We start from the raw sequence: 20,257 nt of genomic DNA, 5'->3' as shown, positions 1-20,257 counted from the left end.
TGAACACAGCGTCTTGCGAAGGGACAGAGGTCTCAATGGAGGAGTGGGAATTCTCAAGGGGATGTAGTCCAAAGGTGATGAGGGGTTTAGAATCTGTCGTATCTAAATTTTATATGCGACGTCTAATTTGAGTGTTTCAATATACAGTATAAAATATATAGTGCAACGTGGTCGTACGGATGGCATTTTCGCATGGAGTGTATTAACAAAATGCACTCCACAATAGACTGTGGTATCATAGCAAGGTTCGAGCAAGAGAGCCGGCGACGAGCAACGGATCCAAACACAGTTGTGGATGAGATGGAGTATTTTGGGAACTTGCAAAGTATTGTTACGGCGGATTACCATAGCTTCTTCATGATACTATTCGATGTGCAATGGTTCAAAGTGGTACTTGGAGGAGCTAGAGCAACAGTTTGACAAGATCCATCTGGATTTCTCGAAATAGTTTTCGAAAAAAAGTTGACAGATTTGCGCGACACCTTTGTGTTGCCGACCCATTGTGAATAGGTGCATGGACTCATTTGTTTACTAATTGTATTACGACATGGTTTATGTCACAATGGTTTGAACTCTTTTGTACGTGTTTGTGAACATGTAATCTTCTATCCAAACCCCCGACAACCTCGATGCTGGTATGTTATGCCTTCAACTCTCGGAAGTGCGAGAGTATATAATCAAAGCGATGTTCCGAGTATAGATGAAGATAATATGCAAATAGAGGGATCAATATTGTAAGGGGTGGAGGCCGTCGAAAGTTTGGAGCCAGCATCGGCTAACAATGATGAAAATACAAGAGTCTAAAAATTCTTTGAGAACGAGGTGGACTCATTCTTTTGTGGTGACATGCCTATCGATCTTCCAGTGTATGCGGAGTTGTGTCAAGAGATTAACATGGGACCATAGGATACTTCATACTTAGAGCATCCACTTACTCAATTCGTTGACCAATCACTTATAAGGGTAAACAAGATATGCATTTTAAGTGAGATTTTTTTAAAATAATTTATATTACTGTGCTTTGTATGATTTAAATTGATATTTTAATATCATTTTTTATCTGTGCAGGTGACATTTTCAGGATGAGCGATGAGAAGTTACAAGACATCTTCACATGGATGTCTCTAGGCCAGATCGCGAGATTCGGAGATATGAAAAACCAGGAGTTGTCTTGATCTTCGTCAGGGCGCTCTGCTAAATCTACTTCAGCGCGATCGGATGCTTCGGCTTCGAGCAGACGAGCTCGATGCTCACGACTTAGGCCAGAGGGAGGGAGTGCTTCGGGGTCAGGGGGATGCTGTAGAGATATAGAGGCAGTGAGACCGCAATTGACATGGGATACAGATGCAACTCCTCGCTCTCATGGAACTTCTAGGGAGGGTGGATCAGGCTCAGGTGGATGCTGTGGAGGCACGAACGCGGTGCCTCCGTCTCATCGTTCAGCTAGAGCTGCGTGACCTCAGGGATTTCTCACACCTATGGGGACGTCTACTCCAGTTACTCCGGCTTTTTCTCAGTCGTCAGCGAGATGGCACCCCTGTGAGTGCCACTCCCGAGAGATATTACCCCAGTCGGTACACCGGATGCACAGGGGTCTCCTAGATATGCCCAGGAGCGTGGACGCAAATGGGAGAGGACCCATCTTAGGCAGACTCCAGGGGGATATGGATATCTAGTTGATAGTAGGTCAGGAGCCATCATCATGAATGATGAGGGGAGGAGGGTGATGGCTCGCATAAGAGAGTTGTGCCAATAAGTTTTTCGGCACAACGTCTTGGATCATTGGAAGAACATACCAAAGGGGAGTAAGGACTACATAGTAGCATCCTTGCAGGAGGAGTTTTGGATGCCAGTCTCAGTAGATAGATTCTCTACGGGCTAGATGACGTATTGCATGCGTGCATACATGTCACATAGACGATCCGACGCACGCAAGGCAATCAAGAGTGGGGCTGCAAAGCTCGAGTGGTTAGATGCAGACGACTGGCGTCGACTGAAATAGGAGGCTACAGATTCTCTAGGACGTTGGAGTAAGCAGCGCTGTCAAAGAGTTTACTGTTCATAATATAAATTATGGGATTCTTATGAATACAGAAGAGCTTCACTGGAAGTTATATGAGAAATTTACATACAAAATTCAGACATTGTTATCCAATAACCACCTTAGTTATACAAGTTCTTTTGTATTTAGCATATAATTTTCAGTTATACCAAGTATATTTATGAAAAATAAGTCTATGGGAACCTACAACTTGATCATGTAGAAGAAATTGACAGTCTGCAGGATAAATCACATTAATTTAGGTACAAAAATATGGTCAGAACCCAACAAAGATACCAAAAACTGCCAAAAGTCCAGTAGGTCCACATGGGACTAGGAGTAACATACTTAAGTGACCAGCAAGTGACCTAGGCTGGTCAATAAGTGACCAGGGATTGAGCAAGGAGCAGCCCGCGTTTTTCGATGCAAAATGCGGGCTGCACTGTCTGAGGCAAACTGGAGAGAGCTGGAGCTATGGTGCATGAAATGGAGTATGCAAACTGAAGATCAACAGGCCCAACTACTGAAGATGTAAACATGGTGAGAGCTCCACTTCTCTGCCTCTTTGGTCTGACGAAAATGCATGCTGAAATAGTCTATAAAAGAGGGAAATCTGAGAGAAGAGGATTCAGCCTGCTCTTATGCACGACTTCTCTCATTTTGTCTACCATATTCTTGGTCCAATGAAGCCCGACTTGTATCCAAGTACTTGAGTGACTTTGGGGCAAGCAAAGGGTGAGGATATTGAAGACATACGGGCTGTTATGGGCTGAAATAACCAGTCATAAATAGGGAAGCCCATTGTTATGGTCCATTTTTATGAGCAAACATGGATTTTTATGGTTGTAATGGAGGGAAATGACCTCTTTTCTTCAGGACATTGTTCATAGATGATCAAAAGTGCTTTTTATTGAGTTTATGCACTCATTTTGAACTTGATTATGGGCTGGAATTTTCTGTTTTAAAACAGGACTGAAGCTAAAATTATGTTTCTTCAATTCATTTCATGTATCTTTGATCCAAATCTTGGATGCATTTGAATCTATCAACAATATACTTGTTCCAAAGGGTTGAAATCCATCTATGTACTTGAAATAAATGCCATTAGAACTTGTATTTGACATTCATAAATGAATTGAGAATCTGAAAATATCCTTTATGACATGATGTATGTATCCAGAGGCATTTGATATAATCAAGATAGACTTATTCCTTCTGTTCATGTATGCTAAGTACATAGTGAAAAGGCTTTAACTCTTCTTCCGTACCTAAATCATTTCTAAATCCCTGATTTTATTAAACCCCAATCTATTTTCCCTTCCCGAATCTTGAATCCTAAACTCTTCTTCTGTACTAAAAGCCCCGGTGGTAGACCTTCAACTCTTAATGCGACGACAGTGGTGAACCCAACGTGAAGGTCCGCTCTGCGGAAGAAGAAGTCCAATGGGAGAATCATCAAGTTCGGGAGGAGATGATTTGCAACAGTTGGTTCGTCTAATGCAAGAGAGTCAACAACAACGGCTGCAATTTCAACAGCAGTTGCAATTGCAACAACAACGGAGACAAGAAGAAGAGCGGATTGATGCTGCTGCCATTAAGGCCTTAGAAGCAGTTGGGCATGAGCTCAAGCAATTTAATGGGAAAAATGTGTCTTCTTTTATCCGCCTCTACACTGACAAGATGGTTTTGTTTGGAGTTCCTCAACATGCATGGAGCCGTTACTTTGCCCGTCTGGCTGTGCATGGTCTCCAAGACCGAATTCATGGTCTTTTCCAAAAAGATGATGGATGGACTGTGTTCAAGAAGGCTCTTCGAGAAGAATTTTTCCTTGAAGATTCTGGCCTTATGACTAAGAAAGTCTTCACCGAATGGGTCGAAAGGCCCAATAAGGGTCTAATTGCTACTGCTCTTCATCGAGATTTTGAAAGCAAATTTGCCCAACTAGATCCCGATGACCAACAAGGTATGGAAAGTCAAAAGATTGAATTATTTTTAAAGGCTGCAGATTCTTCTCTTCAGGAGAAATTGACTGACCAACTTGAAGACCTTGACTTTGAGTCGGGATTGAAGACTGCTTGGAGTGATGTCACTGAAGCAATTAATATGATTGCTCGAAGAGAGCGATTGTGCCTAAGATGGGGATCAAACCCTGCAACAACTGAATCTATGAAGGAGCCTGTTCCAGTTTCTCGACCTCCTGTCTCTATGGCCGAGCAATCAAGAAATTCTGTTGTTCCTTCTCCAAAGAAGGATGTCATGGACGAGCTAATTAAAAGCATGCGGGGTCTCCATCTTAATTTAACATAAATTAATTCTAAAGTAGAAAGGCTTGATGTAAAAGTAGAATAAAGGGGTCGGTCAACCACCCAAAGACCTACACGAGAAGGCTTCAAAAGATGTATTTGGTGTGATAGCCTTCAGCATGACAAGAGGGAATGCGGTGCATTCCGTGAAGTTGAAGCACAAAAATTAGTCTTTTGGAAGGATGGTAAAATTCATGCAACCGAAACCGGGCTTCCTCTTGAGCCAAACTTCGGCAACGGTGGCATGAAGAAAAGATTGAAGGATTTGGCAACAAGAACGGCCTATGCAGCTGTTGATGATGCAACTTATGGGTTGCAAATTGAGCCAACTAATGAAATTGTTAAAACATGTAAAACTAATGCAAAATCTAAAGTGTGGACGCAGGCCTTGGAACGCATGGAGCAAGGCAAGGCAACTAAGGATGATTTAACCACTGCCAGCCAATGTATTCGAGGAAGAACCGGATGGTCCGAGCCTGTGGATTCATTTTCAGCTTTTGCCCGGTTAGTTGAAATTAATAATCAAGAAGCCATGATAGAAGAAAAGAGAAGAAGATGTTGCCGGTCCTTCCTCTTCAGGACTGACTAAACGTATAACAAGAAGCAAACCAGACCAACAAAAGGCTGCTGAAAATCCAACACCTCCAGAATTTGACATGGGAGATGCCCCTCAAGTAAAGAAGACAGAAGGAAAAAGAAAAAGCAAACATTCCAGTTACAAGTTGCAGTTTGACATAGAGACCGCAACGGATCTTAAATGAGTCCTAGAAGAAAGGATTCTTAGAAGTAGATTAAATTTACATTAGGTGAAATTCTCGGTATTGTAAAACGAGGATTTCATGATGTAATAATTGATGTAATTAAACGAAAAAGGCAATATGTTGGTGAGGAAACTGAAGAATCTGTACATGCTTTTTTGCAAGTACTTCATGTGTATTTGCAGGATGAAGAGAAGCTGAAAACCCAAGGGATTCGATTGGAGGCAATCAAAGAATTGATTGCAGCCATAGAAGCCAAATATGAAGACATTTATGAAGCAGAAGCTGAAGAAGCCATAATGGTGGAAACTTCTCAATCTAAAGTGCAGCCCATGCATAAGAAAGAGACTCTTCTTCACAACATGCAAGAAGAAAGTGAAACTCACTTTATTCCAAGTAGTCACTATTCCCGTACCCATTGGGCAAGGGCGACTACTGAAACTGTTGTTAAAATCGGTGAGAAAGAAACTCCATGCATTGCCCTTATAGACCATGGTTCGGAAATTAATGTTATGTCAAGAAGTCTCTATGAGAATGGTGGATGGCCCATTAATGTGGACCCAAGATGGCGCATGAAGGCAGCCAATAACTCTTCTGGCGATCTTTATGCAGCGTGTCCTTATGTACAAGTTACTATTGGTAATGTAAAAGATGAATTTCATTTCTTTGTTCAAGATTCATGCAGTTATCCTATTATTCTTGGACAACTATTTATTTCTGAGTCTCATTTAGAGACAAAGGCTCTTGATGATGGTTCATCATATACTCGGATAAGAAGCAAGGATAATGATAAAGCTGTTTAATTCCTAACTATCTGTGTTAATCACCATCGGAATAGGGATCGATTGAGAGTTCATCCTGTTCCTCCTAATGCTCGAGAATTTAAGGGTTTTCAGGTAGCGCTGCCATAAGTGGAGGCTATGGCAGTGCATCATGTCACAGAAAATTGCCTCCACATATGAAGAAGGCAAGGCTAAAAGCTGATTTGCAGGTTTTTTCAGCCAATGGTGTGAGCTGTTATAAATAGTTTTCAACCATGAACATGGCTGAAAGAAAGTATTTGAGTCGTATGGAGCAAGAGCTAAAGCAAATTGATGTTTTACCTAAAGATGAAGAAATTTCAAGACTATTTTATGGGCTGAATTATAATTATACAATGGCTGAAATTTATACAGTCGTTCATGCTGAAAATCAGTCCATACAGATATGTACATTGGATATGTATGACATAATTCAAGAATTTGTAGATTATGAAGCTTTTGGACAGCCAAACAAGGATGAAGAGTGAGTAGAAACAAAGTATAAAACAGTTGATAAGAAGGTCAAGCCGGTAGCTACTCCTCTACCACCTGAAAGCAAAGGACTGGCAGAAAGGGTATCCAAACAACCAAGCCTTCGTGATCCTAAAGATATTGGTCACCAATTTACAACAGAAAGTCTACAAAAGCTGAAAATTGGTAAAGACTCTTTTCTCTTATCACGGCTGAAAAGCAAATCTTCATGCAGATGTTAAAGAACCATGGTAAAGCCTTTTCATTTCAGCCACATGAAATTGGATGTGTGGATCCAAGCATTGTGGCACCAATGGTAATTTTTACGGTCCCACATGTTCCTTGGAATCTTAAACCAATTCCGGTTCCAAGGGCTCATTTGCCTAAATTATTGAAACTTTTAAATGAAAAGATAAAAATGTGAATATTGGAGCCATCCTCAGCTCCATATTCCAACCGATGGTTTACCGTACCTAAGAAGAATGGATCTTTACAATTCATTCAAGATTTACAACCCGTCAATAAAGTCACTATAAGAAATGTTGGATCACGACCAATTGTGGATGAGTTTGCTGAAGCTTTTGCAGGAAGGGCAATCTATTCCATAGGAGACTTATATTCAGGCTACGACCAATTTCAGCTTGCTTTGGAAAGCCGTGACATTACCACAATGGAGATGCCTCTTGGCCTAGTCCGCATGTGTACTCTACCTCAAGGGGCTACAAATTCAGTAGCTCACATGATGAATGCTATACATAAAGTATTGAGGGATTATATTCCTCATTTGACTCTTCCTTTTCTTGATGATGTTCCAATCAAAGGATGTGAAGTTCATGAGAAAAATGAAGAACTCAATGAACTTGTATGTCAAAAGTTTGTCTCTGATCATATTAATGATTGTACTCAAATCTTATCTAAATTAGAAGAAGTCCATCTTACTCTTTCAGGAGCTAAATCTGTTTTTGGAGTCGAAGAAGTCCTTGTGGTCGGTCATATGTGTGGTCCATATGGCCGAAAACCTTCTCCATCCAAAATAAATGCTATCAGCAAAATGCAGGAAGAATGTACAAATGTTTCAAAAGTGAGAAGATTTCTTGGTGCATGTGTCTTCTACCTTATTTTGATACCACATTTTGCCCATGTTGCTGAAAGTCTTTATCAGCATCTAAGAAAGGGCCAAAGGTTTATATGGAAAAAAGAACACACTCAGGCTATTCGGAAACTCAAGAAAATGCTAACTTCAGCCCCCACTTTAAAAAGGGCTAATTACTCTAATGGACAACCCATTATTCTCACAGTGGACACAAGTCCTATTGGAATAGGATGGGCAGTTGGACAAGATGACTTTGAAGGCAACAGATATGTAATCCGCTTTGGAGCGAAGGTTCTTAATGAACGACAAAGAAGGTATGCTCAAATTAAAAGAGAGCTTTGGGGAGTACTAACTGCATTAAAATGTGACAGGGTGTTCTTCATGGGCGCACATGTTATAGTTGAGACAGATTTCCTTCCACTCTTGGGCATGATCACCAATTGTTCCACTCTTGACATAGCCATGCTAAGATGGATAGCATATATTAAATCCTTAAATCTTGATTTGAAACATATTGCATGTAGAGATAATCCAGTTGCTGGCATGCTTTCACGTGCCAGATATATGGATATAGAAGAAATGATGGATGAAGAAGAATCGAAGTTTATAAATGATGCTGTTAAGGCAGGTACAAATCTGAAAACAGCAAGTATAGCTGAATCTAATATTGATTCAGCAATCAAAAAGGCTGGTACAACAAAAATTACAGCAAGTACAACAAGTTCAGCTACTAAAACAAATGTTACATCAGCAAAGGAAGGATGAAACAACCAAAGAAGAATAATGGACAACTAGTAAACATCATATTCAATGCTTTGTTATGGTTTGTTCACACTTTAAAGAAGAATATTATGAAGATGATTGGTTAAAAATTGGCCAATTTTTTAGCACTATGACAAAGAAGGAAAATTCGACTAATGAAGAATTCAAGAGAATTAAGAGAAAAGCCTATGGTTTTTTTCTTAAAGATGGATACCTTTGGAGACATGCGAAAAAGAAAGGAAGGGCGTCTGTTCGTGTCTTAGGTGACAAAAAGACACAAAGACAGGTCATGCAAGAATTCCATGAAAGCCTATTGGCTGGTCATAGAGGTATATGGGACACTTTTGCCAAAATAAAAGAGAAATTTTGGTGGCAAAACATGTATAAAGACATTGAGCATTTTATTGAGTCTTGTCATGTTTGTCAAATGTATTCTATGGTAAAGCATAGAGATGGGCTTCAGCCTACCTATCCTTTATCCATTCACTATAGATGGGTTATGGATCTAGTAACCATGCCTACAGGAATTTGGAACATAAGATATCTAGTACTTGCTAGAGAAGATCTCACAAATCAAGTGGAAGGAAAGGCCTTGACAACAAAGTCCACTCATGCTGTTTGTAGATTTTTACTTGAAGAAGTATTTTGCAGGTATGGATGTGTTGCTAAAGTAACTGCTGATAGAGGAGAATTGGATGCCGATGAGGCTCGCCATTTCTTCACTCAATTGGGAATTAAGCTATCTCTTACTTCAGCCTACAATCCTGAAGGCAATGGTAAGAGTGAAAGAGGTCATCAACCAATTATTAAAGCCTTAGTAAAATCATGCAAAGGAAAATTGAGGGAATGGCCTAAAATGCTACCATTCGCATTATGGGCTGATAGAACTACCCATAGTGCAGTGATAGGATATATGCCAGCTGAACTCATGTATGGATAGCCACCTGTTATGCCTATTGAGGAATCCATTGTCACATGGAGTATCTTGCCTTGGGATGAAGGCATGAATAGAGAAGAATTGTTGTCTTTACGCATAAGGCAACTTGAAAGAAGGCCAGAAGATGTCAAAACAGCAATTGAAAGGCTAAAAACAGCAATATTAAAGAATAAGAAGAGGTTTGACAAGCGTCATCGACTCCGTCCAAGAGCTATTCAAGAGAATAACTGGGTTCTTGTCTATGATAGCAGCCTGGACAATCAATATAGTGCTCATAGGAAGTTAGCCAAGCGATGGTTTGGACCATATGTTGTAAAAGTAGTACATAATAATGCTACTTACTCTTTGGCTGAAATGGATGGGACCATGATAAAGATTCCAATAGCTGGGAAACGAATCAAACTCTTCAAACGAAGAGAATCTTCAACTTATGAACTTGATGGCTTACTTGAAGACATGCAGCAAGAAGAAGACTTAGAGAATGAAGATGAAGAAGAAGACCCTCTTTGACCTATCATCTTATGAAATGGCACATGCCAGAGGATGTGCTGGTTAGGAGGGGATGAATGTCAAAGAGTTTACTGTTCATAATATAAATCATGGGATTCTTATGAACACAGAAGAGCTTTACTGGAAGTTATATGAGAAATTTGCATACAAAATTCAGAAATTGTTATCCAATAACCAACTTAGTTATACAAGTTCTTTTGTATTTAGCATATAATTTTCAGTTATACCAAGTATATTTATGAAAAATAAGTCTATAGGAACCTACAACTTGGTCATCTAGAAGAAATTGACAGTCTTCAGGATAAATCACATTAATTCAGGTACAAAAATATGGTAAGAACCCAACAAAGATGCCAAAAACTGCCAAAAGTCCAGTAGGTCCACATGGGACTAGGAGTAACATACTTAAGTGACCAGCAAGTGACCTAGGCTGGTCAATAAGTGACCAGGGATTGAGCAAGGAGCAGCCCGCGTTTTTCGATGCAAAATGCGGGCTGCACTGTCTGAGGCAAACTGGAGAGAGCTGGAGCTATGGTGCATGAAATGGAGTATGCAAACTGAAGATCAACAGGCCCAACTACTGAAGATGTAAACATGGTGAGAGCTCCATTTCTCTGCCTCTTTGGTCTGACGAAAATGCATGCTGAAACAGTCTATAAAAGAGGGAAATCTGAGAGAAGAGGATTCAGCCTGCTCTTATGCACGACTTCTCTCATTTTGTCTATCATATTCTTGGTCCAATGAAACCCGACTTGTACCCAAGTACTTAAGTGACTTTGGGGCAAGCAAAGGGTGAGGATATTGAAGACATACGGGCTGTTATGGGCTGAAATAACCAATTATAAACAGGAAAGCCCATTGTTATGGTCCATTTTTATGAGCAAACATGGGTTTTTTATGGTTGTAATGGAGGGAAATGACCTCTTTTCTTCAGGACATTGTTCATAAATGATCAAAAGTGCTTCTTATTAAGTTTATGCACTCATTTTGAACTTGATTATGGGCTGGAATTTTCTGTTTTAAAACAGGGCTGAAGCTAAAATTATGTTTCTTCAATTCATTTCATGTATCTTTGATCCAAATCTTGGAAGCATTTGAATCTATCAACAATATACTTGTTCCAAAGGGTTGAAATCCATCTATGTACTTGAAATAAATGCCATTAGAACTTGTATTTGACATTCATAAATGAATTGAGAATCTGAAAATATCCTTTATGACATGATGTATGTATCCAGAGGCATTTGATGTAATCAAGATAGACTTATTCCTTCTGTTCATGTATGCTAAGTACATAGTGAAAAGGCTTTAACTCTTCTTCCATACCTAAATCATTTCTAAATCCTGAATTTTATTAAACCCCAATCTATTTTCCCTTCCCGAATCTTGAATCCTAAACTCTTCTTCTGTACTAAAAGCCCCGGTGGTAGACCTTCAACTCTTAACGCGACGACAGCGCGAGGCGGCGAGGGCACGACTCGAGGCCAGAGTGGTCCATCATCTTGGGAGTAGCGGCCACAGGACATATTTGGAGGACTTTGTAAGTTTTTCTTTTGTTTTGCTTGTTTATTTTTTTGCAATATTCTTTGTACTGACAATCATGTTTCTAACAGTTAGCATTTTGTTTTCTTTGCAGCGCTCCATTACAAATCGCGATTCGACTGGCCTTGAGACTCGATATACAGAGATGCATGTTTTCACTTTATTAATCGATCGATTGTATAGATGTGACGGCCCTGTAAGTCACTCATCTTTCTTGTCCGTAGTTACCATGTTTAATTAGAATGCATTATTGTATGGTGGACTGATGTGTTGTTTCTTTTTCTGCAGAGTCCCTTCGATGCTCCTTTGCAGTGGGACGAGCTTTCGGGGGACGAGGATATGTAGCTCGCCCTTGGATCCCTTGAGCTCACACACCTTTATTTTTGAGTCGCCTGATCTATGTAGGCATTTTCTATGTATTAGTGATATCTTGTCATGATTATACCAATCGCTTATTATGCAATCATGTATTTATTTCATATATCAGTGTTATGATTTCAATATACATTGTTTTTGTTTGCAAGCCTATTATATACAGTGCAGAAACTATTTTGTATGGCTCTAATAAAGCACACAATGCTATATGTGGCTCCCTGTCACAATTTTTTTTTCCTTGCTACCGTTGCTATTAGCGTCGAAAATTTTACTGCTTGCATCGTTATTAGCATCGTTATCTACATCGCAAACCGTCACTATCAGCGTCGGTACGACACCAATACCGACGCTAATAGCGACGGTGATACCGACTGTTCTATGGCGTCGCCAATAACGACGCTTTTTGTGATGACGGGGGAAAATTTTGTTATTTGCATTTTTGTCGCTTTAAACGTCGGTATAAGGTCTATATCTTATAGTGCTTGCTCTCGAAAAGCACTTGTGGACAGGTGCAACACCACATGGCAAATGGAGAGGTTTTGTGCGAGGGGGTGATGAGGCACTACGTGCACCATGTGACAGCCCCCCCACCAAATCTCCTCTTAAAGAAGACTAGCATTCCACGTGCGCTTCACGCGCACGGAATGCTAGCCGTGCTAACGCACGACAACTTCGCTCAACAATCCATTTCTCATCTTTCTCTCTTCTCTTTTTCCTCTCTCTCTCTCTCTTTCTCCCCCCAAATTTTCCTATGTCTAATTTTTTTTCTCTCTCTTTCTTTCTTTGCCTTTTATTTTAGTTTATTTTTTTCCTCTCCTGATTCTCTCTCTCTCTCTCCTTTTTTTCTCTCCTTGCTTTTCTTCTCTCTCTCTCTCTCTCCTTTTATTCTCCTCCCTTTCTCCTCTCTTTTCCTTCTCTCTCCCTCTTCTCTTTTTTCATTTTTTTTCTTCTTCTCTCTGTCTTCATTCTCTTTTTAAATTTTTTCTTTTTTCTCTCTCTCCTTTTCTTCTCTTTATACTTTTCTTCTTCTTCTTCTCTCTTCTCTCTCTCTCTCTCTCTCTCTCTCTCTCTCTCTCTCTCTCTCCTCTCTTTTCCTTCTCTCTTTTTCCTCTATTTTTTATTCTCTTTCTCTTTTTAATTTTATCTTTTCTCTCTCTATAATTCTCTCTACATGTTCTCTCTCTCTTCTTCTTCTTCTTCTTTCACTTTCTTCCCCCCTCCCCCTCAGTCTCTCTTAAAGTATGTGAATTTTATCTTTTCCTTATATATAATTCTCTCTTTATGTTTATATTCTCTCTTTTCTCCTCTCTCTCTCTCTCTCTTTTAAATTTTGTATTTTTCTTCTCTCCTTCTCTCACTTTTAAATTTTATATTCTCTCTCTCTCTCTCTCTTCCCCTCTCTCTCCTTCTCTCTCCCTTCCTCTCTCTCACAAAAAATATTTAAATTTTAAAAAGACTTTTCTATTTTCTGTTTTCCTCTCTCTTCTTCTTTTTCTTCTTCTCTCTCTCTCCCCCTTCTTATCTCCTTTCCTTCTCTCTCCTCCTTTTTCTTTTTTTTCTTCTATCTTTAATTTTTTTTCTTTTCTCTTTCTTTTAAATTTTATCTTTCCTCTCTCTATAATTCTCTCTGTGTTCAAATTCTCTCTTCTTCTTCTTATTTTCTCTCTCATTTTCTTTCCTCTGTCTCTGTCCCCTCTCTCCTCTCTTTTCCTTTTTTATTTTCCTCTCTCTTTCTCTCTCTTAAATTTAATATTTCCTCTCTCTATAATTCCCTTTCTCTCTCTTCCCTCCCTTTCCTTTTCTTTCTTTTTTCCTCTCTGTATATTCTCTCTCTCTTTCTCTCTCTCTCTCTCCTTATTTGAATTAAAAAGAAAGTTTTTTTCTTTTCTTTTCTTTTCTCTTTCTTTTAAATTGTATATTTCATTTCTCTATAATTCTCTCTCTGTGTTCAAATTCTTTCTCTTCTTCTTCTTATTTTCTCTCTCTCTTTCTCATTTTTTTCTTTCTGTCTCTCTCCCCCCCTCTCTCCTCTCTTTTTCTTTTTTTTCCCTCTCTCTCTCTCTTGAATTTTATATTTTCTCTCTCTATAATTCTCTTTCTTTCTTTTAAATTTTATATTTCCTCTCTCTATAATTCTCTCACTGTGTTCAAATTCTCTCTTCTTATTTCCTCTCATTTTCTTCTCTCTGTCTCTCTCTCCCCCTCTCTCCTCTCTTTTCCTTTCTCTCTCTCTTTCTCTTAAATTTTATATTTTCTCTCTCTATAATTCTCTTTCTCTATGTTCCCCCTCTCTCTCTCTCTTCCTCCCTCCCCTCTTCTTTCTTTTTTGCTCTAAATATATATATATATATATATATCTCTCTCTCTCTCTCTCTCTCTCTCTCTCTCTCTCTCTTAAACCTTATTTTAATTAAACAAAAAGTTTACATTAAAAAGTTTAATCTAAGAGAGAGAGAGAGAGAGAGAGAACCTAGGCCTTACGTATGAGAGAGAGGGGGGAGGGGAGAAGAAAAACGTTTAATTAAAAAAAGACTATTCTATTACCTGTTTCTCCCCCTTCTCTCTGCATCTTTTTTTTTCTTCTCTCTCTCTTTTATTCTATCTCCTTCTCAAAGTGTGTGAAAAACTATGTTAAAAAAACTTTAAATTAAAAAAAGCTTTTAAAATATTTAATTAAAATTTTTTTAATTAAAAAGTTTAATCTAACAGAGAGACAGAGAGAGAAGAAAAGTAGGGGAGAATAAACTATGTTCTCTCTCTCTCTCTCTCTTTTTTTTCTCTCCATGCTTTTCTTCTCTCTCTCTCTCTCTCTTCTTTTATTCTCCCCCCTCTCTCCTCTCTTTTCCTTCTCTCTCCCTCTCCTCTTTTTTTCTTTTTTTCTTCTTCTCTCTTTCTCTCTCTCTTCATTCTCTTTTATTTTTTTAATTCCTCTCTCTCTCTCCTTTTCTTCTCTTTGCACTTTTCTTCTCTCTCTCTCTCTCTTTTTCTTTTCCTTCTCTCTTTCTCCTCTATTTTATTTTCTCTCTTTTTAAATTTTATCTTTTCTTTCTCTATAATTCTCACTACATGTTTTCTCTCTCTTCTTCTTCTTCTTTCAGTTTCTTCCCCCCCAGTCTGATCTCTTAAAGTATGTAGATTTTATCTTTTTCTTATATATAGCTCTCTCTTTATGTTTATATTCTCTCTCTTCTCTCTCTCTCTCTCTTCCCTCCTCTCTCCTTCTCTCCCTTCCTCTCTCTCTCAAAAAATATTTAAATGTTAAAAATACTTTTCTCTTTTCTCTTTTTTCCCATCTCTCTTCCTCTTTTCCTTTCTCTTCTTCTTATTCTTCTTATTCTCTCTTTCTCTCCCCCCTCTCCTCTCCTTTCCTTCTCTCTTTTCTTTTTTCTTTTTTTAATTCTCTCTTTAAATTTTTTTATTTTCTCTTTTTTTTAATTTTATCTTTTCTCTCTCTATAATTCTCTATGTGTTCAAATTCTCTCTCATTCTCTTCTCTCTGTCTCTGTCCCCCCTCTCTCTTCTCTTTTTATTTTTTCTTTTCCTCTCTCTCTCTCTTAAATTTTATATTTCCTCTCTCTATAATTCTCTTTCTCTCTGTTCCCTCCCTTTCCTCTTCTTTCTTTTTTGCTCTTTGTATATTACTCTCTCTCTCTCTCTCTCCTTATTTTAATTTATTTTTTTTCTTTTTCTTTTTTTCTCTTTCTTTTAAATTTTATCTTTCCTTTCTCTATAATTCTCGCTCTGTGTTCAAATTCTTCTCTTCTTCTTATTATTTTTTCTCTCATTTTCTTCTATCTGTCTCTCTCCCCCTCTTCTCTCTTTTTTTTTCTTTTCCTCTCTCTCTCTCTCTCTTTCTCAAATTTCATATTTCCTCTCTCTATAATCATCTTTCTTTCTTTTAAATTTTATCTTTTCTCTCTATAATTCTCTCACTGTGTTCAAATTCTTTCTCTTCTTATTTTTTCTCTCATTTTCTTCTCTCTGTCTCTCTCTCCTCTCTTTTTCGTTTTTCTTTTCCTCTCTCTTTCTCTCTTTTAAATTTTATATTTTATCTCTCTATAATTCTCTTTCTCTCTATTTCCCCTCTTTCTCTCTCTCCCTCTCCTCTTTTTTTTTTACTCTTTATATATGTGTATATATATATATTTATTTATTTATTTATTTATTTAAATTAAACAAAAAGTTAATATTAAAAAGTTTAATGTGAAAGAGAAAACCTAGGCCCTACATATGAGAGAGAGGGGAGGAGGGGAGAAGAAAAATGTTTAATTAAAATTAAAAAAGACTATTCTCTTTCCTCTTTCTCTCCCTTCTCTCTCCGTCGTCTTCTTCTTCTTCTTCTTCTTCCTCTTTCTCTCTTTCTCTCTCTCTCTCTCTCTCTCTCTTATTCTATCTCCTTCTAAAAGTGTGTGAAAAACTATGTTCGAAAAACTTTAAATTAAAAAAGTCTTTTAAAATGTTTATTTAAAAATAAATAAATTAAAAAGTTTAATCTAACTATGTGTGAGAGTGAGAGTGAGAAAGAGAACATAGGCCGTACACATGAGAAAGAGAGGGGGAAGGGTGGAGGAATTTAATTAAAAAGGGGATGGAGAAAAGAAAGAGAGAGATTATAAGTGAGAGAGAGGGGAATGGGTTTTAATTTAAAAAAGGGAGGTGGGAGGGAGGCTTTAATGAAAAAAGGGAAGGGGAAGAGAAAATGAAATATTACACATGAGAAATAGAGGAGAGAAGGGGGTTTTGATTAAAGAAAAGAGGTTTAAAAAAAGGGGTAGGTTCTGGAAGCCCTTTGGAGGTTTGAGGCTTTCTAAACCTATAGCTATTTTCTTTCTCTATAATTCTCTTTCTCTCTATTCCCTCCCTTTCCTCTTCTTTTTTTTTTGCTCTTTGTAAATTTCTCTTTCTCTCTCTCTCTCTCTCTCTCTCTCCTTATTTTAATTAAAAAGAATTTTTTTCTTTTATCTTTCTTTTAAATTTTATATTTCATTTCTCTATAATTCTCTCTCTGTGTTCAAATTCTTTCTCTTCTTCTTCTTATTTTCTCTTTCTCATTTTTTTCTCTCTGTCTCTCTCCCCCCTCTCTCCTGTCTTTTCTTTTTTCTTTTCCTCTCTCTCTCTCTCTCTCTCTCTCTCTTAAATTTCATATTTCCTCTCTCTATAATTCTCTATCTTTCTTTTAAATTTTATCTTTCCTCTCTCTATAATTCTCTGACTGTGTTTAAATTCTTTATCTTCTTATTTTCTCTCTCTCATTTTCTTCACTCTCACTCTCCCTCTCTTCTCTCTCCTCTCTTTTCCTTTTTTCTTTTCCTTTCTCTCTCTCTCTCTCTCTTAAATTTTATATTTCCTCTCTATAATTCTCTTTCTCTATGTTCCCTCTCTCTCTCTCTTCCTCCCTCTCCTCTTCTTTCTTTTTTGCTCTTTGTGTGTGTGTGTGTATATATATATATATATATATATATATATATGTATGTATGTATGTATGTATGTATGTATGTATCTCCTTATTTTAATTAAACAAAAAGTTTACATTAAAAAGTTTAATCTGAGAGAGAGAGAGAGAGAACCTAGGCCCTATATATAAGAGAGAGAGGGAAAGGGAGAAGAAAAATATTTAATTAAAATTTAAAAAAACTATTCTATTTCCTCTTTCTCTCCCTTCTCTCTCCGTCTTCTTCTTCTTCTCTCTCTCTCTCTCTTTTATTTTATCTCATTCTCAAAGTGTGAAAAACTATGTTCGAAAAACTTTAAATTAAAAAAATCTTTTAAAATATTTAATTTAAAAAAATTAAATTAAAAAGTTTAATCTAATTGAGAGAGAGAGAGAGAGAGAACCTAGGCCGTACACATGAGAGAGAGGAGAGGAAAGGTGGAGGAATTTAATTAAAAAGGAGATGGAAAAAAAAAGAGAGATTATAAGTGAAAGAGAGAGGAGGGTGTTTTAATTTAAAAAAGGGAGGTGAAAGGGAAAGGCTTTAATGAAGAAAGAGAAGGGGAAGAGAAAATGAGATATTATATAAGAGAAAAAGAGGAGAGGAAGGGGTTTTGATTAAAAAAAAGAGGTTTGAAAAAAGAGATAAGTTCAAGAAGCCCTTTGGAAATTCTGGGCTTTTCGAACCTATAACTAAAATAATATAGTAGTAAGATAAAAGATTATGTGTCTAAAGGTATATATTGTCTTATTGTGTTGATGGAAAAGCAGTGTCCTAAAAAGCAACCGAGTCTTAGTGCAATTTTAAAATTCAAATGTTAAAAGTTTACGTCATATTAGAGCTGAGGAAACCTTAATACCGTGAAAAAGAAACTATATATTTCATTTATTAAATTGTTGATGGAAAGGTTTCGAAATTCGGTCTTTCGGGAGAGGAGTTTCTTCCGGGCACTGGTACTAATGAAGAAGAAAAATGACAGAGAAAAGCTTAGACGAGGGATGATTAGCACGGGGGGTACCTGACCAATCACGGCGTTGGGTAGGCAGGCACGGAGGGCATCTTCGAGCTCCTTGCCCATGGGGGCGGCCCCGGACAGCACTTTGCGGATGCTGGAGATGTCGTAGTGGGAGACGGTGGGGCACTTGGTGATGACCAGGACGATGGGCGGGACGACTGCCGCCACGGTGATGCGGTGGTGCTGGATGAACTGCAGGAGCGCCAGCACGTCGAACCTCTGCATGATCGCGATCGCCGACCCGGCCCTCAGTGCGCACAGCATCACCGAATTCAGGCTGAAGACATGGATCAGCGGCAGCACGCACAGCACCACGTCATCCGTCGAGAAGTGCAGGTTCGCATTCTCTCCGTCCACTTGCTGCGCGACACTTGTCACCAGGCTCCTGTGCGTCAGCATCACCCCCTTCGGCAGGCCCGTCGTCCCCGACGAGAAGGGCAGGGCCACCACGTCGTCCGGGCTGATGGCCACCTCCGGGCAGTCCGCCTCGTCGGCTTCCAGCAGCGCCGAGATGTGCATAATCGTGCTCCCCTCCCCGCCGTCCGATGCGACCTCCCCGTCGACGGTCATGATCCGGATGTGCGCCTTGCACTCCTCAGCCAGCTTCTCCACGAAGACCGACTGCGTGATGATGAGGCGCACCTTAGCCGACTGCACCTGCCTGTGTATCTCCGCCGGCTTGTACAGCGGATTGGCCGTCGTCACCACGGCCCCTCTCATGGCTACCCCCAGGAATAAAAACACGAACTCGGCGCAGTTCGGCAGCAGCAGCATCACCACATCCCCCTGCTCTATCGCTATCTTTGCCAGCCCCGCCGCTACCCTCCGCGAGATGCGCTCCACCTCCGCGTAGGTATACTCTTTTCCTGTCAAATGCTCGATGATGCACAGCTTGTCCGGGTACTGCGACGCATCCTCAAATACATATTGCGTTAGAGTTAGGTGGCTGGGTATCTTGATGTCTGGCAGGCGAGATCGGAAGATGTGCTCTACTGGAGCAGGATCAGTAGCGGCAGGCGAGGATTCGACGATCTCTGCAGAACTTGAGGACGGAACAGCAGCGGGCCGGGAGGGAGCCATGACTGGAGCGACCATGGGATACCTTAGAACGGAACGAGAGGAACTGCGCGCCTGCTCAATGAGGAGGATAGGAGCAGGCGAAGAGAGAGAGAAAGAGAGAGAGCGAGCGAGAGCGCTTAAGATATGGAAGTCAATGCGAAATGAAGAAGAGAAATAGATGGAGTACAGGCAATGAGAGGGGCGACTGGCGCGGCCGCCCGGAGGCGAGGAGCGTAGACAATTAAAAGCCAAGAATGAATGCGCGCAATACGAGACTGTAAGCTTGGGTTGCCAGTGCTTCAGCTCAGTGTGAGGATAAGTCGGCCTAAATATACGTGATACTTGAGAGAGAGAAAGAGAGAAAGAGAGAGACTTGGTCAATCAGGAGACTGGTCTACGGTCCATTGTCGCGATGATTAGCCACACGCAGCTAAATCCATCGAGGATTTTAGCGCTTGTTATTCTCATTACTAATTTACTGCGTTTATTTTTATCTTCCCCTGGCTTTTGGTCCTGCTCGTAAGACAAGGACCATAGTGTTTAGGTGGACAGTTCAAAAATTCCGAGGAAAAGTCTTTGCTTCCAACATTTCGAAGGTCAAAAACATGGCAAGATAAGGATACTATTTTTAGAGTGATTGGAATTTGGAGGTATAACAATATTGATATTTTTTCCCGCATGATCGAAGAGAAAAACAAAAGATGTACGTGCACAAAGAGAGAGAGAGAGAGAGAGAGAGAGAAAGAGAGAGGTCATGTAATGTGTTTAGGTGGAGAGTTCAAAAATTCAGAGAAAAAATATTTGCTTTGAAGATTTGGAATGTTGGAATTGCAACATAAGCACACTATTTTTGGAGTGATTGGAGGTATAAGAAGATTGATAAGTTTTCCCACATGATCAAAGAAAAAAACAAAAGAGGTACACGCACATAGAGAGAAAGATAGAGAGAGAGAGAGGTCATGCGGCTGCACGACGTCTCTCTCTCTCACTCGGGCACATGAGAGAGGATTTGACTAATTTTCGGTTAGGTCTTGCAAACATGGCAACATGACCCATCACTTTTGTGTTGGAGTGCTAATGGAGGAAGGAATCGAAGCCTATCAGAATATAGTAGACTATATGAGCATGCATACGACAAGGAAGCTCCAATAGCTATTGA

The 20,257-nt window shown here is 39.2% G+C and overlaps 1 protein-coding gene across 1 annotated transcript in view; it reads right to left on the bottom strand.

Moving 5' to 3' along the window:
* Window positions 1–19,396, bottom strand: part of LOC148026818 (4-coumarate--CoA ligase-like) — a 45,917-nt gene extending 26,521 nt beyond the window's left edge. The window contains exon 1 of the mRNA XM_087691350.1: window positions 18,043–19,396. Within this exon, the coding sequence (XP_087547476.1) occupies window positions 18,043–19,134 (1,092 nt within the window). The 5' untranslated portion in view covers window positions 19,135–19,396. The remainder of the gene's footprint in view (window positions 1–18,042) is intronic.
* Window positions 19,397–20,257: the final 861 nt, after the last annotated feature.

The sequence above is a fragment of the Lygodium microphyllum genome, chromosome 13, assembly GCF_053477565.2.
Source record: "Lygodium microphyllum isolate KBCC chromosome 13, Lygodium_microphyllum_v1.1.10, whole genome shotgun sequence".
NCBI lineage: Eukaryota > Viridiplantae > Streptophyta > Polypodiopsida > Schizaeales > Lygodiaceae > Lygodium > Lygodium microphyllum.
The sequence above is the reverse complement of the archived record's forward strand: the minus strand, read 5'-3'. Positions and strand labels throughout refer to the sequence as shown.